At 29.6% G+C, this 24,905-nt stretch overlaps 1 protein-coding gene and 1 long non-coding RNA gene across 2 annotated transcripts; both read right to left on the bottom strand.

Annotated features, from left to right (window-relative positions):
• Positions 1–2,603: 2,603 nt before the first annotated feature.
• LOC114176162 (uncharacterized) lies at positions 2,604–4,500 on the bottom strand. The gene is made up of 3 exons (XR_003602973.2): positions 4,298–4,500; positions 4,033–4,191; positions 2,604–2,999 (listed from the first exon to the last, which is right to left on the bottom strand). It is a non-coding gene; the product is annotated as an uncharacterized LOC114176162 (long non-coding RNA).
• A 7,670-nt stretch (positions 4,501–12,170) lies between these two features.
• LOC114177934 (putative WRKY transcription factor 32) lies at positions 12,171–18,122 on the bottom strand. Its single transcript, XM_028063539.2, has 5 exons — positions 17,711–18,122; positions 17,566–17,618; positions 15,475–16,175; positions 15,203–15,358; positions 12,171–12,779 (listed from the first exon to the last, which is right to left on the bottom strand). Exons 1-5 carry the CDS (start codon positions 17,952–17,954, stop codon positions 12,422–12,424), a joined length of 1,512 nt encoding a protein of 503 aa, XP_027919340.1. The 5' UTR covers positions 17,955–18,122; the 3' UTR covers positions 12,171–12,421.
• Positions 18,123–24,905: the final 6,783 nt, after the last annotated feature.

Here is a 24,905-nt window from a genome sequence, read left to right as displayed (position 1 = left end):
TCTTTATACAATCTTTGAATTTACTGTGTATATTTAGATTCAAACATGGTATTGCTCCTGCATTTTGGTGAACATTGGAATAAATATATAATCTCTTAAAATGCAATGTTGTAATCTTTTGGAGGTAGAAATGTCAATAGATTTTTTAGTCCAATTGATTAAACTGAAACTTAGACAATTAATTGTTGAATGTGCAGGAGTTTTGGATAATGATTTTGTTGACATGGTGATTCATTAGCGGGAAGGCAACATTTTGGATGCATGTAGCTCATTATATTTTTTCATTCCTATTTCTAAATTCAAGAACAAGTATGATAATTCACGAGGTGGATTTCACAGAATTTGATAAATATATTAAGACTTAGACTAATTTGACGTATATATTGTTATATTTTTTTATTTTGTAAATTGAATTGATATAATTTTGTGATATTCTTGTAATTAGTAAAGACTCTTACTGTGTGCAAAAACTATTGGTGTAATGAGCAATCACATACCAAAGACCATTATTGTGTGCAAAAACTAATACTCAGCTCAACACTTAATATATCAAGGGTCAGCAATTAATAGTTCCAGAGTTATGATGTTTGTCGTATGGGAGTTGACCAATTATCCCACACCAGATTTCATTATGTAGAATATAGCTTCCAGAAACCACAATGATGTGTTTTAATTCCCTGAAACCGGTTTACATGTTGAGTGTTTTACCATAGACCACAAATTGTTACTGTGTGCAAAAAGAACCGCTAAGGTCAACACTTAATATATCAGTGGTCAGCAAACGATAGTTCCAAAGTTATGATGTCTATAATGTGGGAGTAGTGGACCAATTATCTCACACTAGATTTCATCATGTTCAATATGGCTTTTATACACCTTAGTGAAGTGATTTAATTCACTGAAATTGATTTACATGTTGAGTGGCTTACCACAGACCACAAATTGTTATTGTGTGCAAAAAGTACTACTTCGGTCAACACTTAATATATCAATGGTCATCAGTTAATAGTTCCAAAGTTATAATGTTTGTTATGTGGGAGTTATGGACCACAAATTGTTATTGTGTGCAAAAAGTACTACTTCGGTCAACACTTAATATATCAATGGTCATCAGTTAATAGTTCCAAAGTTATGATGATTGTCATGTGGGAGTTATGGACCAATTATCTCACTCCAGATCTAAGCATGTTCAATATAGCTTCCATATACTTTAGTGAGGTGTTTTAATTCACTGAAACTGGTTTATATGTTGAGTCGCTTACCACAGACCACATATTGTTATTGTGTGCAAAAAGTAATGCTTAGGTCAACACTTAATATATCAAGGGTCAGCAATTAATTGTTCCAAAGTTATGATGTTTGGCATGTGTGATTTATGGGCCAATTATCCCATACCAGATTTTATTATGTTTGAATATAACTTCCATAAACCTTTGTGAGGTGTTTTAATTCCCTGAAACTGGTTTACATGTTGAGTGTCTTACCACATATCAAATATTGTTATTGTGTGCAAAAAGTAATGCGCAGGTCAACACTTAATATATCAAGGGTCAACAATTAATTGTTCCAAAGTTATGATGTTTGGCATGGGGACCAATTATCCCACATCAGATTTCATTATGTTTTGAATATAGCTTCCATAAACCTTAGTGAGGTGTTTTAATTCCCTGAAACCGGTTTACATGTTAAGTGTCTTACCATAGACCACATATTGTTATTGTGTGCAAAAAGTAATGCGCAGGTCAACACTTAATATATTAAGGGTCAACAATTAATTGTTTCAAAGTTATGATGTTTGGCATGTGGGATTTATGGGCAAATTATCTCACACCAGATTTCATTATGTTTTGAATATAGCTTCCATAAACCTTAGTAAGGTGTTGTAATTCCCTGAAATCGGTTTACATGTTGAGTGTCTTACCACATACCACAAAATGTTACTGTGTGCAAAAAGAACTGTTAAGGTTAACACTTAATATATCAGTGGTCAACAATTGATAGTTCCAGAGTTATAATGTCTATAATGTAGGAGTTGTGAACCAATTATCCCACACCAGATTTCATCATGTTCAATATAGCTTCCATGTACCTTAGTGAAATGTTTTAATTCACTTAAATTGGTTTACATGTTAAGTGGCTTACCACAGACCTTGGATTGTTATTGTGTACAAAAAGTATTGCGTAGGTCAACACTTAATATATCAATAGTCATCAATTAATGGTTACAAAGTTATGATATTCTTATTCTTTGTGAAAAAAAAAATGTAAGTTAATTTACTGACATATATTCTTATATTTTTTTTAATATTTAATTTAATTTCAAAAAATTTAACATTGACTTAATGAAAAAAGGTTACAAATTAATTTAACTCATCTTTTGATGAAATAATTTATTGTAAAAAACATACACAATTTTGCTGATTAATTTTATGAAAAAATATATTCAAAAAAATTACATTTTTTTACAACAAAAATATACATTACATAAAAAATTGAAAATAAATAACATTAGATTAAACAATAACTTGGTGTTATTTTTGTTTCTCCAACAATTTATTGGCACTGATGTTTACATTAGAAAATCACATTAATTAGGCAATTATAAATATGATAGCGATGTTTTCATTCTATTATCAATATCTAATGTTATTAATCAGTAAGTCACGAACAAGAAAAAATATATAATAATTATGATTTTCATCATGACACCAAGTGGCACCATGCTATAGTAAAAAAAATGTTACACATTCATTGTTCTTAATCTTCTCTAATCTTATACCATTTCAGATTCCTTTTGTCAACTGCATTCTCTGTCCTTTAAAAAAGTCTCTGTTGTATGTTGCATCTTTGCTAAAAAATTAATGGTTTTAACCATGTCACTGATCAAAGGTCGAGTATGTGCTTCCTCCTGAATGCACATTGCTACAATTGCTAGTTTCCTCTACAAGAAATTCCCCGATTCCTTGGAATCCATTCCTTTTAAGTTTGTTCACAACAACCTGCATCAAAGTAACACAACAACAACCTGCATCAAAGCTACTTCTAATATTACTACTTTACTACTAGTATTTAAAATTGATACCTAACTTACCTAAACAGCAAACTCACATTCTAAACAACTTCTAAATGCTAAAAGAATGCTAAAAGCTAATCTAACTATAACCAAAAAATAAGAAATGCAAAATTTCACTATTAAGACATATAAATGCATCTTAGAGTAGGCTAAAGCTAGAACTTCACTAAATCAGAGAAGGAAAATGTAAAACATCTATCTAAACAAGTTTAGAATGCCTATCTTAGCTTTTATTGCAGCAAAACAAAAATTATTACAATAGCAAAACAAGTTTAGAAACCTTGGGAGAAACAAGCGAAAGACCGAGACTTTATCGAGAAAATGGAATGCTTGGGAGAACACCCTACATCATTTGATTTTGAATCTCGCATTCCAAAAAGTGAAGAGTGAGGAAAGGGAATCAAGAGATCTGAACATTATGGTTAAAGATAAAATTCAAAGCCTATATATGTTGCCAATTCTCAATTTAGTTCCTTTATATAAAAACTTACGAAATCGTTCTCTGCAAACATTATCAATGTATTTAAAATTTCTTCCTAACTATAAGGAACTAAATTAAGAATCTATAGGACCAAATTAAGAATACATAAAGAAAATTAACTTTGACAAAGGACCAAATCGGTAACCTTTACACCATTATATCTAATTTAGTAAGGTTTTTTAAGAGGATCAAAGAGAAAAATCTTAACAGAAATAGGGGTTGAATTATATTTTTAACCTAAAAAGATTATTTAAAACATTAGAATAACTAAGTAAAGGGATTATCAAGTCCTTGAAATTGCATCCATCGACATCAAGAAAAAGGAAGGCAAGGGATTAGCAGTACCATGGCCACCCAATGGTCATGAAATTTAGAAACAAGAAATTTAAAAAGAACATATTTTGGTGAGCATGGATTAAAGTACATGAACCTTGAAATGATTAGATACGAGAAATAAGACGAGGGTTTAGGAGAATACATTTCGTATGAACTTGCTGAGGTTGCGGGGATTGTTGGCAAAAGTAAGAATGATTGGCATAGTCACGTAATTACCTAACTTGCCAATTTCTACAATCCCTTTGAAAGTGTCGAGAGACCACGTCGTACCTTTACCATCACCAACAAATACGAACACCAACTACAACAAATTCAAGTACTATGTTGGTGTTTTCCTTGAAATATAGAAACTGCTTATAAAAAGGAATATGATATTAAAAAACGAAATAGAGAGGGAGAAGCAAGACCTTGCCCTAGTAGCGACAGAGGAAAATGGTCCTCATCGACACAACGGCGAGAGGACGTGAGATCTGATGTTGGTCCAGTATGACAATTTGACGATTTGCGTTTCTGTGTATGGAGATAGAAGACGACTGTGAGCGAAAGGGAAGAGCGATTTACTTTGAGCAAGAGAGACTAAGCAAACCCAAAACTTATTTTATTTCGAACAAAACCCTAGTCCCTTCTTTTTCTCCCTGTCTCGGTTCCAATTGTGTGTACAAAAACAGAAGATGACGATGAGAAGGGGAACCACAAACTCAAAACTTAAATCCTTCTTTTTCTCCCAATTTAAGTTCCAACGCGTATTCAATGCCACGTCAACAATTAAAATAATAAATCAAAATTCTTTTCAAAATTCCACCTGCCAGTAACACGTAAGGGAGTAAAAAAGTAGTAACTTTTAGGGAGTCAGTTTATCATTTTCCTTTTTGGAAATATAAATTATAAAATAAAATCAACCACTTTTCTTAAAATTTATTTTATTCTATAATTACAAGGAGATAAATATTATTTGGAAGAAGTTTGGTAAGAATAATTAAACGCTATATCTTATTCTTTGAAGTAGATTCATTCCTTGACTTTAACTAATTAGGCTATCATACATTCTTAATATTGGCACATAAAATATTGGTTACAGGAAATATTTTAAATAAATGCGAAAGAACACTTCAATACATTTCTCTATTTTATTCTTGGTAAATAGTTCTGGTATCTTCCTATTTTATTATGAATTAGATTCATAATTTAAGTATGAGTTTAAATTTGTAAATATAAATGAAAAAAAGTTAAGTATCAATTAAGAAAGAAAATTATTGTTTTAAGATTTTGAGTTGAAAGTCATTTTAATCTCTAGTTTGAGGTCAGATCACAATTATGTAAGTTATTCCTAATAAACTTTTTTCTTATAAATTCATCAATGACATAGAGTCGTTACTTCAAGAAACATATATAAACTTATTATCTTAAGGTTTTTTGTTGAAAGTGGTGTTATGTAAGTTGGACTTGTAAAGTGTTAAAAGTGGTCTTTAAGCCTAATTCAACCCTACAAAATCGGTGTGTAAAGTGAGGTTTGCACCTTACTTATATAATATGAAATTGTCTTATCTTTAGTCGATGTAGGACTTCCAACGTACACCCATCACGCTAAGGTGTATACATCTTGTGCGTGAAACTATAAATGAAGGATCTGATAGCGGTCTGATAACGGGTGGACTAATATGCCCGAGAAATCTCGTTAGGATAAGTTTTAACCTAGCTTTGATACCATGTTAAAAGTGGACTTTAAGCCACAAAACCGACTTGTAAGACGAGGTTTGCACCTATAAGTATGAAATTGCCTTATATATAGTCGATGTGAGACTACCAACATAAAGAGAAAAACAACAATGATATTAGAAGCATTGGTTTGTCTTGGTGTCTGAGTAACTACACAATATAATTAAAGGTTGTCATACATGTTTTCAATCAATGGGAATATAACAATGTAAATCATCTTGGTGCTTGACTTACATCGTTATGATAAAAACAACAACATAACAACAACCATATAAGTAAATGTCGTCCTACATGCTTTCACTCGAGGAAAAATGTACCAATGTAAAAAGGACTCTATTCTTTGAAGAGGAGATTGTTGGAAATCAAAGTGTGAGTTTAAATATTACATTTAGTAAAAATAAGAAAACTAAGCATTGTATAAAAAAAAAAACTCATAAACTCATTGCTTTGAGGTCCAGGGTTGAAAGTGATGTCAATCCCTTATTTAGGTTGAACACATATCATATTTGTGTAATCTATAATGAATCTTCCCTATCGGGAAGAAAAACCATGATGTTAAAAATAAATCAGTTCAATTTAATTTATTTTTGCAAACAAAACAAATTTGTAATTTGACTCGACCCACTTCAGTTGGTTAAATCCCTTTTGAATATTTTATTCTTTCAATTTATTTTATATATTTGTTCTAATATAATCAAAGTGGTTTGACTTAACTCATTTTTTAATATAAATACAAACAAAGTGATAGTTTATCTAATCGAACATTATTATAAAAATAGTATTTAAAAATAAAGATATATATATATATATATATATATATATATATATATATATATATAAAAGTTAGTAAACAAATGCATTAACCAGCTCATAAACTATTAAAATATTATTCAACAACATTATAGTTTTTAAAATAATTAAATTATCAACCTACATAATATTAAGTAATAGATAACTATAACAATAAAAAAAACTTATAAAAATATGGTAAAAAATTAAAGTTATTGATGGTAGATTATGAATCAACCAACTTTTAATCCAGACTCACGTCTAAGAAAACTAAATTTGTTTCCAACTCAATCCTACTTGTACATATCACTTCAAGTATTAGATGAGATGGGTGTAGTTAGTCTCATGTCGTTCGGCTTAGATCCTCATGATCAGTCAGTTGCGAAATAAGACAAGTTTGGTAATTAATTACGGAATTATCATTTTAAAGAATAATAAAAGGTAATTGGGCTATTAGACAGTTATTAAGATAAAAGACTTATTCATAATGCCTATAATTATGTTGTGTAGGTAAGACATTTAATACTTTTGAGTCTACTACATTTCTTAAACTCTGCCTTAACCTGAACACTAACTTGAGCGTCAAACTATTTTGACATGTTATCGACGGAATGAAACAAACCAACAACAAAAAAATAAGGAATCAGGAGAAAAAGATTAAGCAGCAAACTCTGTGACATAATGAATGAAGCGAATATTAATATATCCTTAGCCTTATAAGAACACTACTCGAACCCATAATAAATTGAACTGATTTATAGATTTAAATTCATTTTAACATATATATCTTGTTGTTTTTTAATTTGTAATATAATTAATTTGGTTTATAGTTCTAAAAGGTAATAAAAAAACGAGTATAATGTATACTAGTTAGAGTTACTACCGTAAATTAATTCATGTTAATATCGTCATACTGAGTCAAGATTGGTGCATTAATTTATACCAGGTTTAGATAGAAAAATAAATATATCTCACAGAAAATTAATATTTAAAATTAGGAATGTCAAAGCAGGTCAGGCCCGCCGCCAAGAAAAGGACGAGTCGGTTGCAATTTCCAATCCACCAACTCGTTGTAACCTGATCCGCCTAGCCCGTCAACCCTTTTTTTTTAATTTTTTTATGTTAAATTTAAAAAACAATTAAAAAATAATACATTTTTATATTATATAAATAAATTTTTATATATAATAGATTTATAAACATAAATTTTAAAAAAGTTAAAAAAATAAATAAATAAGGGACGGACCAACTTGTCCTAAAACAGTATGGGTTACAATATTCAACCCATTTATTGGTAACAGATCAGCCCAACCCGACTTATTTTTGGCAGACCATAAACAAAATAGATCAGACAGTTCGTTTTGTCATACCTATTTCAAAACTGATTCACATTACTAAAATCACGATAAGTTATGTTTCCCATCAACCAACTTAAAATTGAGCTTACAGTACACCATGAATCTGACCAATCTATATTTTTAATTAATTAAAACATGCATAAACATTTCAATCGCTGCTCACTATATTTTTATATATCATTTATCAAATATAATCAAAACTCAGATGATGAAAACTTAATTAGAGAACATTAAACATCAAAATTATAACCTAAATACTATATTAGCTACAACATTAACTCCTGAGCACATTTATCATCAAATTCAATGGTTAAAAACATCAAATCAATAATATTCATTCTTACCATAAATTTGTCTCACAGAGTCAACCCCTAGGCCCAACCCAACTCACCAACAAACACCACACTCTAACTAATTTCCCAGCCCACCACCTTCTCATGCAACCACCCTACATGGATACAACTTAATAAATATATTCATGTTTCTGATAACTCTTTAATTAATTGTTCACTATTCAAGGGACTTCTCAATTGAATTTTTAATTCATCAATGAAGTTTTGTAGTTGGTATCTGAATTTTTTACTTTACTTGAAAGTGAAATTAAAAAGTAAGGTGTTCCTTTGATTTCATCTTTATAAATGTAATTCTTTAGTATGAATAAGTTTTACCATTTTTCTCATTCTTACCTTTTTTTTTTTTCTTTTCATATTATTGTGTTTTTAGTATGGATAAAATGTAATTAAGTTTAAAAAAAACAGTCAAATCAAAAAATGTTAAATTAAACAAATCATCAGTTAAAAGATAATATTAATAAAATAATTATTTTAATTTAAAAAATATATTTAAAAGGTAAAATTGAAAAAAAAAAGTGAAAAACAAAAGAAAATTTTTCCTTTATATATAGATATAGATGTATACAAAAATTTAAGAATATCAAATATATAAAATATATTAAAAATATTAAATTTTAAAAAAATATTTGAAATTATATATTAAATTATATAAATATAAAAAAAAAAAATTTGGGAGAGCATGACCCTCTTTATCATTATAAAGGTCCGCCTTGGGTGCGAGTCGAAGGAGACTCCATATGACAAACAATATGCTATGAAAGAGGATTATACTTTGAAAGTTATTGAGAGTGGGGTTAACTCTGTCATTACTTGGTTGGGGACACTAACCTTGAGTATTGAAACATCATCTGATAAATTGAGAGCAAACATGACAGGTGCATAGTTTTACAAGTCCATTCAATACACTAATATTCTAGGAGTAAGAGTCTAGTATTATTTTTTTATTGAGTCATATGTAACTGGTAGTTGTTTGAGCAATTGGACTGGGCCGCGTGGGCTGATATCTGGTAGTTGATTTGATGATTGAGTTTGTGGGTTGAATTTTAAATGAGATACTGTGATGGAGCATGATGATTTGACATGAGACATTTGATGTTCAATAATTGGGAAACACATATGTTTTGTCTTGATGGACTTTAAAGTAAAGGTTCACTAAATTATGTGATAGTTGTAGCTTGTTAAGTATGACGGAATATTTGTTTAATTAGAAACTTAGACTGAAAATAAGATATTACTTTGAAATATGAAAAGTATATTTCTTTTATGATAGTTATTATTTCCTTATATCTCATTCCTTTATTTTATTTTTGTTTATCTTTTAAATGCATTAGCTCACCTTAGTGTTTTATTTTCGTGCTTCTTATCCTTTTTCTCTGTGATGATCATATCAAAATACGTGCAATGATAGGTTAAGAAGAAGATAATAGCTCTGGAGTGTGGTGAGTCATTTAAAACCTAATTCTAACTAGTTTAGATATGAATTATCCTAGACTGTTGTAGTTATTGTTCTAAGTAGATTTTATTTTGAAAATTTTCAAATATAATTTCAGTTTATTATCACATTTGATACTAATAATATGTAATAAATACCTATAATTATCTATAATTTCCTATAAGTAGAATGAAAATCTTTATATATGAATGAGTATAATAGAAATAGAGGACGTGACAATTATTTTATTAAAAACATCTAGAAAAATAAAAATATTTTAAAATGCTTGAAATTGTAAAAGTCATTTTGTATAACTTCAGCGAAAGTAAATCACAATAAGTAAAGGAATGGATATATTTTTACACTTAATAAAAGAAACCAACTTAAAAACTCAAAATAATAATATTTGAATGATATTTGTTTTATTTTTAACTTAAAGTTGTAATACTTATTATTATATTACTAAAATAAATTATCAAGTAGATATATATTTGTTATTATTAAAAAATTTGTGAATAGACAAACAAAATCACAACTCTTTATGTATGGGTTTTCCAAGTCAAATTGTTGTGCTAATGTATGAGGAATATTATATGCACTAACCATGTTTTATATTACCAACCACCAAATACCAACTCCAAGGACAATTAACCACAATATTCACCAAAACATTAAACAAAAACTAAGTAGTTTTGACTTGGAAGTAGAGAAAAAAATTAGTGGCCCCCTTTTTTTTATTTTATCTATCATTTAATATTTTTTCACTTAAATATATAAAATGTTTATATACATAAGACCAAAAATTCAGAAAACCTTTACATGAAACAATCCTCCTATGATCTATTTTTATTGATTATTATTATAAAAAAAGTAGACACCCATTTATATATAGTACATGTGCTTCCACTAATATTATTAAAATGAATATAACGAATTAGATTATGTTGTCTTCATACAAAACCATAACATTAAATTACGCAGACAAAATTGAAAATAATATATATATATATATATATATATATATATATATATATATATATATATATATATATAATATGAGATTAGGAGGCCTTTAAACCTTTAATTAACACTTTCTATTAAAACTAATCATAGTTTGCAGGCTTAAATTAAAAGCTAACTATTACATGAAGTTTAAATAATATATGTTTGGCTTTCTCTTTTTTTTTTTCAATCAAATATTCCTTCAACAATTATAAATAAAGAAAATGTCACAAAATTATAACAACACATTTTTCAATAACGTCATTCATGTCTTTATAATTTTAATAAATTATATAAACTACGTTAAATAAAACATTAGAAAGTAAAGTGTTAATATTTGTTCCATTTACATGACTATTAGTCTCAACTGAAATGGTAGAAATTATTACATACCAGCGTGTGAGTAACGATTATAATTACTATTCAGAGTGGCGGATCTTGACTAAAATTTTTGGAGAAGTCAAAATAATATATTTAAAATTTATATATTTAACATTATTACCACTAATTCAATAAAAATAAATACATAATTTAGTATAATTATAACTATAAAAGAAACTACACATATTTTGTCTATCGTTTTTTTCATATTCTTGACCTTATCAAATAATTCAATCATAACTAAATTTTTCAGATTTTTTTTTTTCAATATAAATAAGCATATTATCTACAAAATGTTCATTTTTCATTTTACTAATGTGCACATATCGATACAAGAGTCATGTATTTCATTGTGATGAGCAACGATATTGTGTTGTTTTGATTTTTACTTTTTCTTTTATCAATTTTAAAAAAGGAATTTATTCTTTTATTTTTCATCAATATACCTATTTAAAAAACAAGTTTAAGACTAAAAAATAATCATAATCTAATAAAAAATTGAGAGACATAATTACTAAAAAATATTATGATAATCAAGTTCACTTATAAATTGTCTATAAAAAATCATATAATACATGACTTACTCTTCTATGTTCATAAAAAATAATATACAAAATGTTCATAAAAAATAATATACAAAATATCATGAGATAAAAAATAGTGCTAAGTATTAAACAAGTATTTCATTAAGCAGTAAGACAAGAGAAAATTACTTCTTTTTTTCCTTTAAAAATGAAAGAAAAAAATATAAAAGATGAGAATAAAAATAATGAATTTTTGTTTAACTTATTTTCTTCTTCGACTACAAAAAAAATTAGATAAAGGTGAAAGATGAGTATAACATATGAAAAACTCAAGAATGAAAAGAGAAAATGAAAATTATCTTAATAATTTTTTTTCTTTATCATATTTGATTTTATGTTTTACTATTTTTTAATATTAAAATATTGTACTTTATAAAAAAGATAAAAAAATATCTAATTTAATTTTTCATTAATTTAAAAAGATCATATAATTTTAAAAAATTAAAAAAATATACATAATTTAAAAAATAGGAGAGGGGGGCCGTGGTCCCTGTCGCATCAAAGCTCCGCCCCCAGGGGAAGACAATAACTAAACTTTATTACAGATTAAGTAAACAGAATTATAAAGTAAGGTATGTCTACTAATCCTTGTTTAAATTGGGGAATTTGCAGTGATAGTGTTTATCTGGGATCATTTAAGCAATGGAGTGGAAAACAAGAGGAAATGAAAATGGCAAAATGATTGTGTTAGCCTGATGATAATAAAATGATGTCAATCAATTCTATATTTGTTCCACTACTAGCAAACTGTTTCAGACAAGTTGAAGCGGTGTACAAGCAAAAATACACACCAACTGTTCCACTACAACCAACCCTACGTGGGGAAGAAAAACAAACAAGAAAGGATAAACATGGGAAGCACCCGCCAATTAATTTAGTTACAACTGCATGCATGCATGGCTTCTGAAACATCAATTCAGCAAGGCTTAATTTCAAAACCTATGCTCAGAAGCGTTCGAGCTGATTCCATTGCTTTCTCACCCCCAAGCTCCAGGGCTTCCCCAGTTAGTTCTCCTTCCGTGTCCACCGACCATTGAGTAGAAACTTTCTTCTTCTGTGGGGAATCGGGTTTCTTCACCTGCAAACTGTTCATGGACGCGGGTGCTGCAGCTGCCACAAGAGGAGCACTTGGTGGCCCGTGTCGTTTCTTGGGCACAGGCATGTCATGGTCGTGTACTCCCTTGTATGTTATAATCACCGCATCTGAGTTATCTACGGCAGATTCAATGTGCTTTCTCACAGGACATCCAGCAGAAGTGCATCTGTAGTAGTTCCTGAAAAATTCAACAGCTCATCACAACAAAGGAATAGATTACCACTTCAATCGTCAAATTATAAAAACAAAAAAGAGGAAGTCACTGTGCCATATAGAAGACGAGTGGGGCAGCTGTTTGGTCACTTTTTCAGAAACAAACAGAAAAAATCATTTTCGCTTATTTTATTTTGAGATTTTAAAACTGGCTCCATGTTCCAAAGAAGGGAAAAGAAAAACAGAGCAATCTGAAGCTATTCTTATTCGATTTTAAAAGTGATTTGTACCAGTGGTATATCATTGTAAAAATTGTAAACTTGTGAAACTTAAAACTCATGTCTTCATATTCTCTTCTCGCAAATGTGTTTCTCTTCTCCGCAAGTATTCCTGCGAACCTGCTTTTCTTCCCATGGAGTAAGTTGGGAAGCTCTCAATGGTTTGGATTTTTCTATACCAATGGTGACTCAGCTGTCCCCATCACTTTTGGCTACTGGTGGCATGGCAATACCTTACCCTATAACAGCTCGCACACGCCATTTCATTTACTACCCACCGTAGTCTCACTGAAAAACTGCCACCGCCTAGCATCACAATTCCAGTGGCGTAGACATGTTGGTGTGAAGACTTTTAGGAGACGAATGTTAGAAAGTTATTTGGTTAGGAGATGAATGTTAGAAAGTTATTTGGAACATTTTTCATTAATTTTTGGTTTTTAAGAACTGCTTTAGAAGTTCTGCATCCAAACAATTTTCAGACTATTATTTCAAGGAAAAATATTCTAAAAGGACCAAAACAAGTTTTGAAATCAAGGTAAAAACCAAATTTTAAAAAGAATAGAAAAGCAATTTCAAACAAGCCCAAATGACTAGCATATTGCATTTTACAGAATTGCTACTTCACCACTTAGACATCTGTCCTTGTCCATTTGCCCATAGGAGGCAGCACTTATCAAAAAAGAATGAAAACCAAAGGTGGAGGTGGTCTACACCACCCCACCAACACATCTTTCACTCAAGAAGACAAGAAATCTCGTCCTCCCTGTTTTGGAAGGAATGTACTGATAGTTATTGTAGAGCAAATGATGTAACCACAAACTAAGGCTGTGTAAACTCCAATTTCCATTAAATTACTTTTGCAAACTGAGTTTGTGAAAACAGCTCTCTTTAATTCTATATCAAACTCAATTTCAAGGCCAAATTATGCTAAAACACACTGTTTAATTTTCAAACTGAAAACGAGACATGCAAAACCAAAAGAGAAAATTAGCATCCAAATGGTTTTGGACAATAAAGAGAAGATGTATGCCCAAGATATCGACTCCAGTTGATTTTGAGAATAGAAAATCAAGTGAAAAATACATCAACGTTCTATGTAATTAAGATGCTTCTTTCATTACTTGTTGCACCAAGGAGCTAAGAATATGCATCTAAACAGAATACAGAATATATCTGAAACACCAAACCAAGTTGGAAAATAGACCTTCCCAATATCTCGCTAGAGCTGTTAAAAAAACTTCCAAAACTGATTGGACTGTTAAAAGATAATCTTCATGCAGGGAAAATATATCAGTATTTGGCTCATATTTTGACTTACTATTTACAACTGATTGAAGGTTTGCATCCATGAGAGACAGGAAAGTATACACAGACTCCAACTCTTCTATTGCACAAACTCACCCTAATGCTTTAGAAAAATCCACCAATACATTTTTTTTTGTAAAAATCACCGAAAAACTAATCTGCGGTTGCTAATAATTTAGTCACGCTCAAAAGATCAACAACGAAATAAAAATTCAACTAATTTTTAATTTCTGACAATTGACTTTACTATGTTCTATGGAAGCAGGCCTAAAAAGAAGGCCTGTCTTTGCGCAAATGAACAACAACATTCAATTTCAAAACAAAACCTGTGCCAATTATCACAAAAAGAGTTCCACTACTATATTTTCATCAGATAATTCAAGTTATTTTAGACTCTACAAAGTTTTCTTTAACTAAGTACAAATTTTGCTGTCAACAGCTTTTCAGCTGAAGATAATAGAAAATACAGTTTTCTGGTTATTATGAACCTCAGCAGTTAGAAAGAACTTCCACAGAAAAGGGGAAAATAAAAAATGTGCGTATGGAGAGAGAAGGCCAATACTATTAAATATTAACCAAAATGGCAAAAGAAGCACTAGCTAGAATAATGTATTCGAATTGCACATCATTGACTTTGAACTGCATGCAAGCAAATAAACGCCAAATACAATTTCTTATTGGACTCTACAATTTATCGGATTTTTTTTTTTTAAATTGACACCCATTAAATCTAAATAGAACTTATTTTTTCACTAACATTGTGTAAGGATACTAACTTGTCAATGCAAAAAATAAAAAACATGCTAAGGACTGGACAGATTAAAAGGAAAAGAAAACAGAAAGTAAGCAATATATAGACATGCACCTGGGATGCGGATTTCCCTTCACCATTTTCTGCCCATACTTCCGCCATCGATAACCATCACCAGATATCCCCACATCCCCTGCTGCATGTATGACAAACTTGGGCTTCTTTCCAGGTTTTACAGGAGAATCCATGTCTGTTAAGTCTTTCTTCATTCTGGATATGAAATTAAAGGAAAGAGGTTAAATACTATCCTGCCACAATTAGAAGAAAATGGGCTTATTATCTTTCCTTTTTTTTCCCGTAAAGTCTGAGTTCATATGCAGACTTACCTTTTTTTCGGCTCTGGCTCATTTACATGTTCCTCTTTCAAAATAACTTTACCATTACTGATACTAGAAGCATTTGGCCGTTTCTTATCAGTGCTGCAGGGTGCTTCTTGCAGAGATTCTTTTGACGAAATGGATGGATCAGGATCCTTCAGAAGTCTGACAGGCTGATCTGGAACACTTTTTTCTACAATAGGTTCGCTGGCAGACGGAATCTTATTTTCCCTAAGAGAATTAGTCTTCAGTGGAGGATCATGACTGTGCTCACTTTTATAAACAATCTCTATCACATGACCTGAATGGTCACAACATTCAATCTTCTTAGCACAACAGTCTGAATGAGTACACCTGTAATAGCTTCGAGAACCTGTAGGACTCTTTACTTGCTTCTGACCATACTTCCGCCAGTTATATCCATCAGATGCTGATGACCTTGCAACAGAAACAGCAGATAAGGTTTTGCCACCAGAAGAACTTTTCTTATCTACCTCTGGCAAACGTGCATTATTGACCTTTGGAGTAGATAATTTTTGTTTGGGTACAGTTGGACTAGAAACAGATGATAAAGATTGTGTAACAGAAGTTGGTGGCAGTTCAGACAATGGAGTTGAACACACAGACAGCTGAAGCCGATTTGTCTGAGTTGGAAGTGGCTGGGCTTCTCCTCCTTGAATAATTTCTTTTTCAGGAGGTGCATCTGTCTCCTGAGTATGAAATTATCTACTTTAGTTCCAAAGAAGTGCAATATATGTGACTTTCAGATGCTTAATTCAAACACTACAAATATTTCTTTACCTTAGGAATTGTTAATTCACGAAAGGCAATCAAGTGACTAATTGTTAATGTTTGTTCGGTGTACCATAAATTTCTACGTGGGTTATGTTAATTTTTACAATCAGTTTAAGGAAATTAGTTGTGCGTTTCATTTTCATATTGTAGTGCATAATCTGAACTGTCCTGTACACTGATACACAAACCAGAATAGAACTATGAACCCATCAACAGTGCTCCAAGGCTGAATTGGGTTAGGAAGCCAAATTCCAAAATCAAAAGGGCGAAGTACCTCCCCCGAAAAAATCCCTTAGTTGAGTGAAGCCCAAGAATGGTTTACACACAAGCCATACAGAACATGGTGCATTGTCGACCATACCTGGTTGTCATACTAAAATTCAACTTAATTACGAAAAAGGGTCATAATAGACAAACTCATGCGGGCTTTAGTAGCTAGAATATCAAGGATCAATTCACCTAAATTCTTCAAGTTACACAAAAGCTCAAGAATGGTTTATATATCTACTGTATTTTTTTAGAACTAAATCCATCATAAAATAGGAAAATGCAGGGTAAATCACAGGGATAAGAAAAGTATTCTAAAAAATTTCACAAGTGTCTTGCAGGAGTAATACACAGATTCAGGTCTCAATTTTGTAACTAGCCAATTAAGTTGCAGCAGGCACCTTTGATAGAATTTTATATTACAGCAGCCCGTTATTAGATTCTTGATTTTTCTTATCTTTTTTTTTTTTTTATGTTTCAAGCTCCTTCAATGGAATCCATCAACAGTATACTTCAAAAGGAACGTGTGAACTCTTTTTTTTTTTTATGTTGAAACTACAAAGCATTTGCTTACACTTTTTAAACGAATAAAAAGGGAAATCAGGAAGCCTGATAAGTATTCTCCTAGAATAAGTTTCATAATTTCTAATCCCAGGATGGAATGATTTTTCCGTATTGTTCTCGGACTACTCATTCAAAACTAACCATCATCATCCTGACCACCTATGAAACAGAGGAACACCCACAACTCATTCCACCTTTCAAGAAGTTAAGATCTTAAAGCTACAATAACACTTCCGAAACACTAGGTTCTTTAAAACAATATTCAAAGATCCAGTTAACCTAGGAGTAGCAACCGGTAAGAATTGCAACTGAGCAAAACTCTTCAAACGGGTTACACTTGCACTACATACCAAATCCCTAACCACAGCACAACTACAAGAAAACCCTTCCAACAAACGATCGCACAAAAAAACAACACTCAAAACCTCGTCCAAAATAATTAAATTAAATATCCTAAGATAAATGCTCTCTAACCTTACTTTCGGCTTTGCCACTGGAATTCAACGCAGCAGAGCCCCCGTGCAAATCTATCACATCAACAAATAAGTCACTGAAATATAAATATTCATTTCCATATATGTGTGCGGAAAAAAAGGACACCGCTGAACGAAATAATTACCGTCACTGCGATGGTGCTGCACAGCAAGGGTTTGCACCGAAGAGGCAACGGCACCGCCTAGGGTTTCTAAATTGGACTCCGTTCGACGCTCATCGGAACTTCGTAACTCGCCGCCATGCGACTCGGCGGCGGAGGGCGATTCGGTGAGTCGTTGTGTCTGGTTGGCGTGGTGCGGTTTTTGGTCGGAATCGTTTGGTTTGGGGTGCGGGTCTGGGAGTGCTTGGGGGCTGCGGCGCTCAGCCATGGCGCAGTAGCGGAGGATTGAGAGAGAGTGAAGTTTGGAACGGTTGCTGGTTTTATGGTGCGGAAAAGCGAAACGTTTCGAGTTTCGAGAAACGCCACTGTTAGTGTGAGAGAGAGTTTGCGGGGGAGAGGCTGTGTGGGTTCGTGTCTCTGACCTGCATTGACTCAGGTGCCTCTTTTCCTTAGCAACAATACTTAATCAATGTTTCATTTATTAAAACTAAAATATTTATTAACACCACAGTTTAATATTTAGGGGTGTTCTTAATCACATTCTAACTTCCTTCAATCCAGTGTCAATCGTTCAATTAATTTTTTACACATTAATAATAATAATAACAAAATATATATTATTTTCATTTTTCCAAGGAAGACGTTATTTTGACTGAAACATATTAATTTATTACTTTAAATATAAATAAGAAAAACAATACTTCATTAAAAATAAAAGCATCAGTCTGTTTAAATTTCTTTTAAAAATTAAATTATGGTTGTTTTAAGAGAGAAATATGTGTTTTGGTGATTTGGTTTCAACTACCCCCAAACACTCTTCAAATTATTATACAAGCATATACTGATTTACATAAAAGTATTATTAGAAATTATATCATATGTCAACAAGAAGAAGTAGTTTATATTTTTTGAATAATTAAGATTTGATGTGTTAAGAAAAAAAAATATTTTTGAAAATAATATTAATAAATAAATTAAGGTTAGTCTTTTCTGTTCATACATCATAGAACTTAAAAAAGAGTTTTTTTCATATACTTATAGTTGTTGTTTAGTTTATATATATATATATATATATATATATATATATATATATATATATATATATATATATATATATATATATATATATAAAATTTTTTGTGAATTTTACCTAAATTAATAAATAGGCACCCGTTAATATGTAAAAGACAAAGAGAATATATTGAGCTAGTTAGAGATATAAAGGGTGGTAAAATATTATTAAAATTTATGCTATTAAGATTTTTATATTTTTCAAATATTGAATTGGGTGTTTAAAATATTAAGAGAATAAAATATATTAAACTAAGAATTAAAAATAAAACCAACATGGCATATGATATGTCGAATAAGAAAGAGAATGCGTTTAAGTTAATAAGTAATAAACAACAATGTACATGAAAAATATTAATAAGAGACTTTAACGTGGGACTAAGATTCAACCTATAAAGACTTCAATGTCACGTAGAAATTTCGATGACCTACATGTTTCACTTTTCATATCTTTTAAGAAATTGGAACAGAAATTAAAAGATTATCTTTTATTTATAAAAACTAGTAAACTTATTTTAACAACTGCACACAATTAGTGTGTATATTATTTATTTAAATTATTTTACATGCGTTAACAATTTAATATTTTCATTCAATTTCATAATCTCATGTACTTTATAGTAACTATCCAAAAAATAACATCATCATGAACTAATTTTCCAACCACTTTATTATTAAAGACGCTTATATAAACAAAGGATTAATCTATTAATACTATAAAAATAGCTATATAACATTTAACGTAATCTCATTTGACTTTATTTAATACTAATTTTATATTTGTTAACTTCAATAATTACTCTTATAATGATGGTCAATAAAGACTTTTACAATATAAATTCAAAATATGTCAGTCAACGTTTCTTTTATTGAAATGCTAAATACATTAATACTTCATTTAATACTTTTATGAAATATTCAGAAAATATCTTACTCTTATATTATTACATATTTTCTTCATATTTGCACAGCAAAAAAAAATGTCAATTTCTAAAAATGATAGAAGTGAAATTAATAATTATCAATAAAAATTATTATAATCTTTTAGGTTATTTTATATGGGTTTAACATTTTTAATATTAATATAATGAGAAAATAAGGAAGTCCTAATTCATTTTGTTTTCTCTTCTGCTATGAAAGAAACTAACATACGCCGTCTGTTCCTCCGTTACTAACAGTGTTTGTTGAAATAGGGATTGGTTGACGCCGTCAGTTCTTGAGTGTAATGTTCCCGATTCTTTGACTAGCTTTTTGCTTTTGCTTTTTGGAGCATTAATCGGTCTTGAATCCTATGTGTACATTTTCTCTGCCTTTCTTTATTGTCAAAGTTTAATTATTGTCACTCAAGATTTGATCATGTGATTAAGATTATAAGATGTTAACCGATTATTTCATGTGACAAGTGAAATAAATATTAACAACATAAATTTAAACAAAATTAATTTTTGAAAATAAATTTTTGGGGCAAAATATCAACTTTTAACATTTGAAGTGAATTAAAATAATATATATATATATATATATATATATATATATATATTGTATGATAGGAAATTTATGCAATAACACTTTGAATTTTTTACCACGAGAAAGGAGTATAATGTCTTATTCAAAATAAGGGTCGACACCACTTCAATCACGCAGTCTAACACCTTAAACCAGTGTTATATAGTAATCACTTAATTAAAGTAAAATTACTTTAATAAATTCAAATTATGACACTAATGAGTTTGTTCAATATTAGTCGACCTATCCATGTCCATGAACAAAAAATAATGGGAAGGATTATGTCTGATAATTAAAATTAATTAATTAAAAAAAATATTAATTATTATCACCAAATATCACTTAATTTTATCACGGGGTTTGTAAATATACCTGTTTATTGACGGATTTTAACTTCTAAGTCAATAGAGACAATTATATTTATGTATTTTCAAGTACGCACATATCTATCATATATTATATCATATATCAGCAACCTGTGAATTTAAATATACAAGATAAGGAGAAATAAAGTAATTTTTTTCATATATTTAATAATAATTATAAGAAATACACTAACACATTCTGATATACACGTAGATTCATCACTGCACCGTCTATAAAATTTGAAATATCATATTGGTCAAAAGAAAATTATAAACATATAAGAAGTATTAAAGAGAAAATTTATTATAAGCTCGTCTCGTTTGAATAAGAACAAAGTTGAAATGTACTCATATTATATATATAAAAAATTTAACAATTTTGATGATGAAATATAAAAAAAAAAATGTAGATAATGAATCGCAGTAATTGAATTATGTATTTTTTTACCAACTTTTATAGTTAATGGCAAAAGCACTTATAGTATAGTAGAATGAAAGTTAGATTTGACATAAAAGAGGTTTGGGGAGGAATATAATATATTCTATGATAGGATTAGAAATGGTACGACCAAGTCAATAAAGTTCGTAGCTAGCTCATGCCAAAGTTGATGACGAATCTGACCTAAATAAATATTAATATTGTGTTTTATGAGATGTAGTTGCATTTTTGTTATTTGATTTTAAATAATAGTGGAAGCATAATGTTAAAGAATTAAATAAAAGGAAAAGGAGGCATCCACTACGAACCAGTGATCCCAAGCATAAGGTTTTGCAACTTCCATGGAGGTTTTTCTTCTTCTTAATGTCTCCATTTTCTTTTTGTTTTTCAAATTTAATTTATTTTAGCTTATGGATTTAAAAAAGTTTTTTTTTTCTTTCTCAAAATCAATGGTTTAGATTTATTAATAGATTTAATTAGGTTTTTCTAATATTAAAAAGGATTAAAGTAAGTTTCTCTAATATATTATACTATATTTTTATTTATTTTTACATGTTTATGATAATTTAAAATAAATAAAGGGTTAAATACGTTTTTAATATCTTAATTTTGATAAAAAATTGAATATCGTCTGTGTTCGAAATTTGGATACATTTTAATCTCAAATTTTAAACATGAATGAGTATAGTTTTTTTAATCTAATTACAGTAAATTTGTTTGACCGTGTTAAACATGTTTCTTAGTTGACATTGAAGCGGAAACATGTCAAACATTGTAAATAACTCAAATGTTATGATGAAACGCGTTTAACATGTCCATAAAATTTAGGTTAAATTGTTCCATTGGTCCCAAATTTCGTATGAAAATTTGAATTTGGTCCCTCATTTGGAAAAAGTGTTAAATAGGTCCCTAATTTTAGAAAGTTGTCTCAATGAAGCCCCTTCCGTTAAAAATGCAGAAACGGCGTTAAGAGCACAGTGACGTGGAAATGGTAGACGGAACTGAACAGTAAGGTGGCATATTGAATGTGGTACACGTGGAAATATGAAATGGTTTAATAATTACTGTTATTAATAAATAATTTATTAAATGATGTAAGAAAATATTTTTGGGATTAAGCTGTAATTAAGCTGTGTAATAAAACTGAAAGTGAAAGGGTTGTAATAAAAGAGAAAGGGCGAAATTGGGATTCAGGGTTCGTCTAGGGTTTTTTGAAATCGGAGGAGGAGGTGTTGGAAACTTGGCTTTCGAACAGAAGCATCGCGAGGGTTTGAGTTCATTTGAGTTTGTATTTATAGTGGTGGTGGTGGAAGAGTACTGGGGTGTTTTTGTGATGGTGTATTGGTGGGAGGTCTTGTTTGGATCTGAAGTTATCGAGTACATAGGTTGATGGAGAGAAAGTTGATGGATTTGAGTTTCATTTGTTGGGTATTGCTGATTCAGCCGCTGTGCCTGATTTCTGCTAACATGGAAGGTTTGTAATGCTTGCATGGAGTCAAATTATTCTTTGTTTGATGATTTATTTATGCCTTGTTAAATAAAAAGCGAAAGAGTGAGCTGTTTTCAAGCTTATTTGGACTTTTGGTTCTTGCTTCCTTGATTTTATTGAGTTTGGTAAAGAAGATTCCTTTCTTTTTTGTTTCCTTCTTGGATATGAAGGGGTTTGTGTATTCATGAAGGAGACTCATGTTGTTTTGGCACTGCTCACTTTGGGTGTTTAATCCATCTTCATTCCCTTAGCTAAGTGACCGTATGGAATCTTTATCCATCTTCCACCACAAAACGACGCACTTAGGTTTTGATTTCCGCCACCATTGTAGGATGAACATTGTCCACACGACATTTCCCCTACACGCAGACACAGCAAGATGAACACAGGGGTTTATGGATGATTAATTGCAGTTATATATAGCAATTCTGAACTGTTTTTCAATAAATTTAAATATAAATGACACGTTTCAGTTTACCATTTCCACGTCACTGTGCTCTTAACGCCGTTTCTGCATTTTTAACGGAAGGGGCTTCATTGAGACAACTTTCCAAAATTAGGGACCTATTTAACACTTTTTTCAAATGAGGGACCAAATTCAAATTTTCATACGAAATTTGGGACCAATAGAACAATTTAACCTAAAATTTAACATAATTGGGTTAAAATGATTATATTCATTAATTTTTGATGTCTGAAAACCAAAATGTAACAAAGTTTTGAATAAAATACGAATTTCAATTTTGCATCAAAGTTCAAGGTCTAACGACATACTTAGCCAATAAATAAATTATACTATTGTTATGTTAAAGATAGAAAATTTTAGGGTTAAATGTTGTTTTTAAGGAAAGAACATTTTTTAAACTTTATTATATTTATTTTCTTTTAGTGAAATTTATTGTTATTTTGTTATTCTATTTTAATTATATTCATTATTATTTATTACTATTTACTCTTTTATATCTATCTATAAATAAGAAATCGCATAATAAACATAATAGCTTATGAAGAAGTGATTTTAGTTTTCTATTTTATATTATCTTCTAAAATATTAATGTTCATAAAATTCAGAGATCATTTTTTACACTTAATCATTTTGACAAAATGTTAAATTGTTGTATTTTAGAAGATAACCGAACATTGTTCTAATCATCATGTGTAATGAGACATTTTCTTTTTCTAAAAATAAAATTGTATGTGCTTCAACCCAAACTTTTTTAATCTTTTCTTCATTTACACAATGTTATTCTATATTGTTATTATTTTTTATTTGATTAATTAATCTTCTTTTATGTATATTTCTATCTTATTATTATATTTATTTCTTAACATACATTGTAGGAGTCCTATTTTTTTAAGCATTCACTTAGTACTTTTATTTATATATATATATATATATATATATATATATATATATATATATATATATATATATAATATTTTAACACTTTAATAATATAGGTAATTATAATTAAACTTACTTTCATTATAGTTCTTATACTAGAAAACATTACATTATAAATAAATGTAATGAACATAACTCAGAAATAAAAAATGTATGTGAACTAAGATTTTAATATAATTTTTCAAAAGGATATATATATATATATATATATATATATATATATATATATATATATATATATATATATATATATATATATATATATATATATATATATATATATATATGACATCTAATATATTTCTATATTATTCTTTTAGTGACCCCGTTCTAGCTCTAGTGCTATTATCGTCATCATATCAACTTCTATATATGCTCCCGTATTTAAAATAGGATCAACGCAAAAGAAAATAAATAAAAGACACACAAAATTGCAATGGTAAGCTAATCTTTCAAAAGAATAAACTCAATTAGAAAGAGATAACATCTTATCACAAAAGTTGTCCAACTAACTTTCAAATAAAATAAGATTTGTAAAAATAAGGGTAAACTAATGCATTAAAAAAATTATAAGAAATGATACACTAGACATAGTAACCAATCAAAATAAATATGAAAAAATATCAAAGTACTTTTGAAAGAAAATATAAGTTCTTAAATTATTTTGTCTCATTTCTCCATGCATCACAACTCAATTATCCACTCATTCAACGTTATCTTTAAAGGTAAGAAAAAAAAGCCCACTTAATGCAGTTATAAAAGAAGCTTAATATGAAAACATAACTAACTTATAATAAAGATTATCTAAACAAATATTTGATGGAACTCGACCCATGACTTAATCCTTCTCTTTTTTTCTATTTAAACCAACTCATTACTACAATCCAATAACTCATTCAAAAATCAAATCTCCTTATATGAACCAGCCCAAAGATGCATACAGT

This window comes from Vigna unguiculata, chromosome 3, assembly GCF_037176805.1.
Source record: "Vigna unguiculata cultivar grain cowpea cultivar isolate G323 ecotype 2 chromosome 3, ASM3717680v1, whole genome shotgun sequence".
Lineage (NCBI taxonomy): Eukaryota > Viridiplantae > Streptophyta > Magnoliopsida > Fabales > Fabaceae > Vigna > Vigna unguiculata.
This window is presented reverse-complemented; position numbering and strand designations above follow the sequence as displayed.

Bases quoted from the DNA above. Each gene is read 5' to 3' on its own strand.
- LOC114177934 (XM_028063539.2), bottom strand. From the start codon at position 17,954: ATGGCTGAGCGCCGCAGCCCCCAAGCACTCCCAGACCCGCACCCCAAA. The intron at 17,619-17,710 runs GTAATTATTTCG...TTGATGTGATAG, and splicing joins GCAGCACCATCGCAGTGACG to ATTTGCACGGGGGCTCTGCT. The intron at 15,359-15,474 runs GTAAGTCTGCAT...TTTCATATCCAG, and splicing joins GAGCCAGAGCCGAAAAAAAG to AATGAAGAAAGACTTAACAG.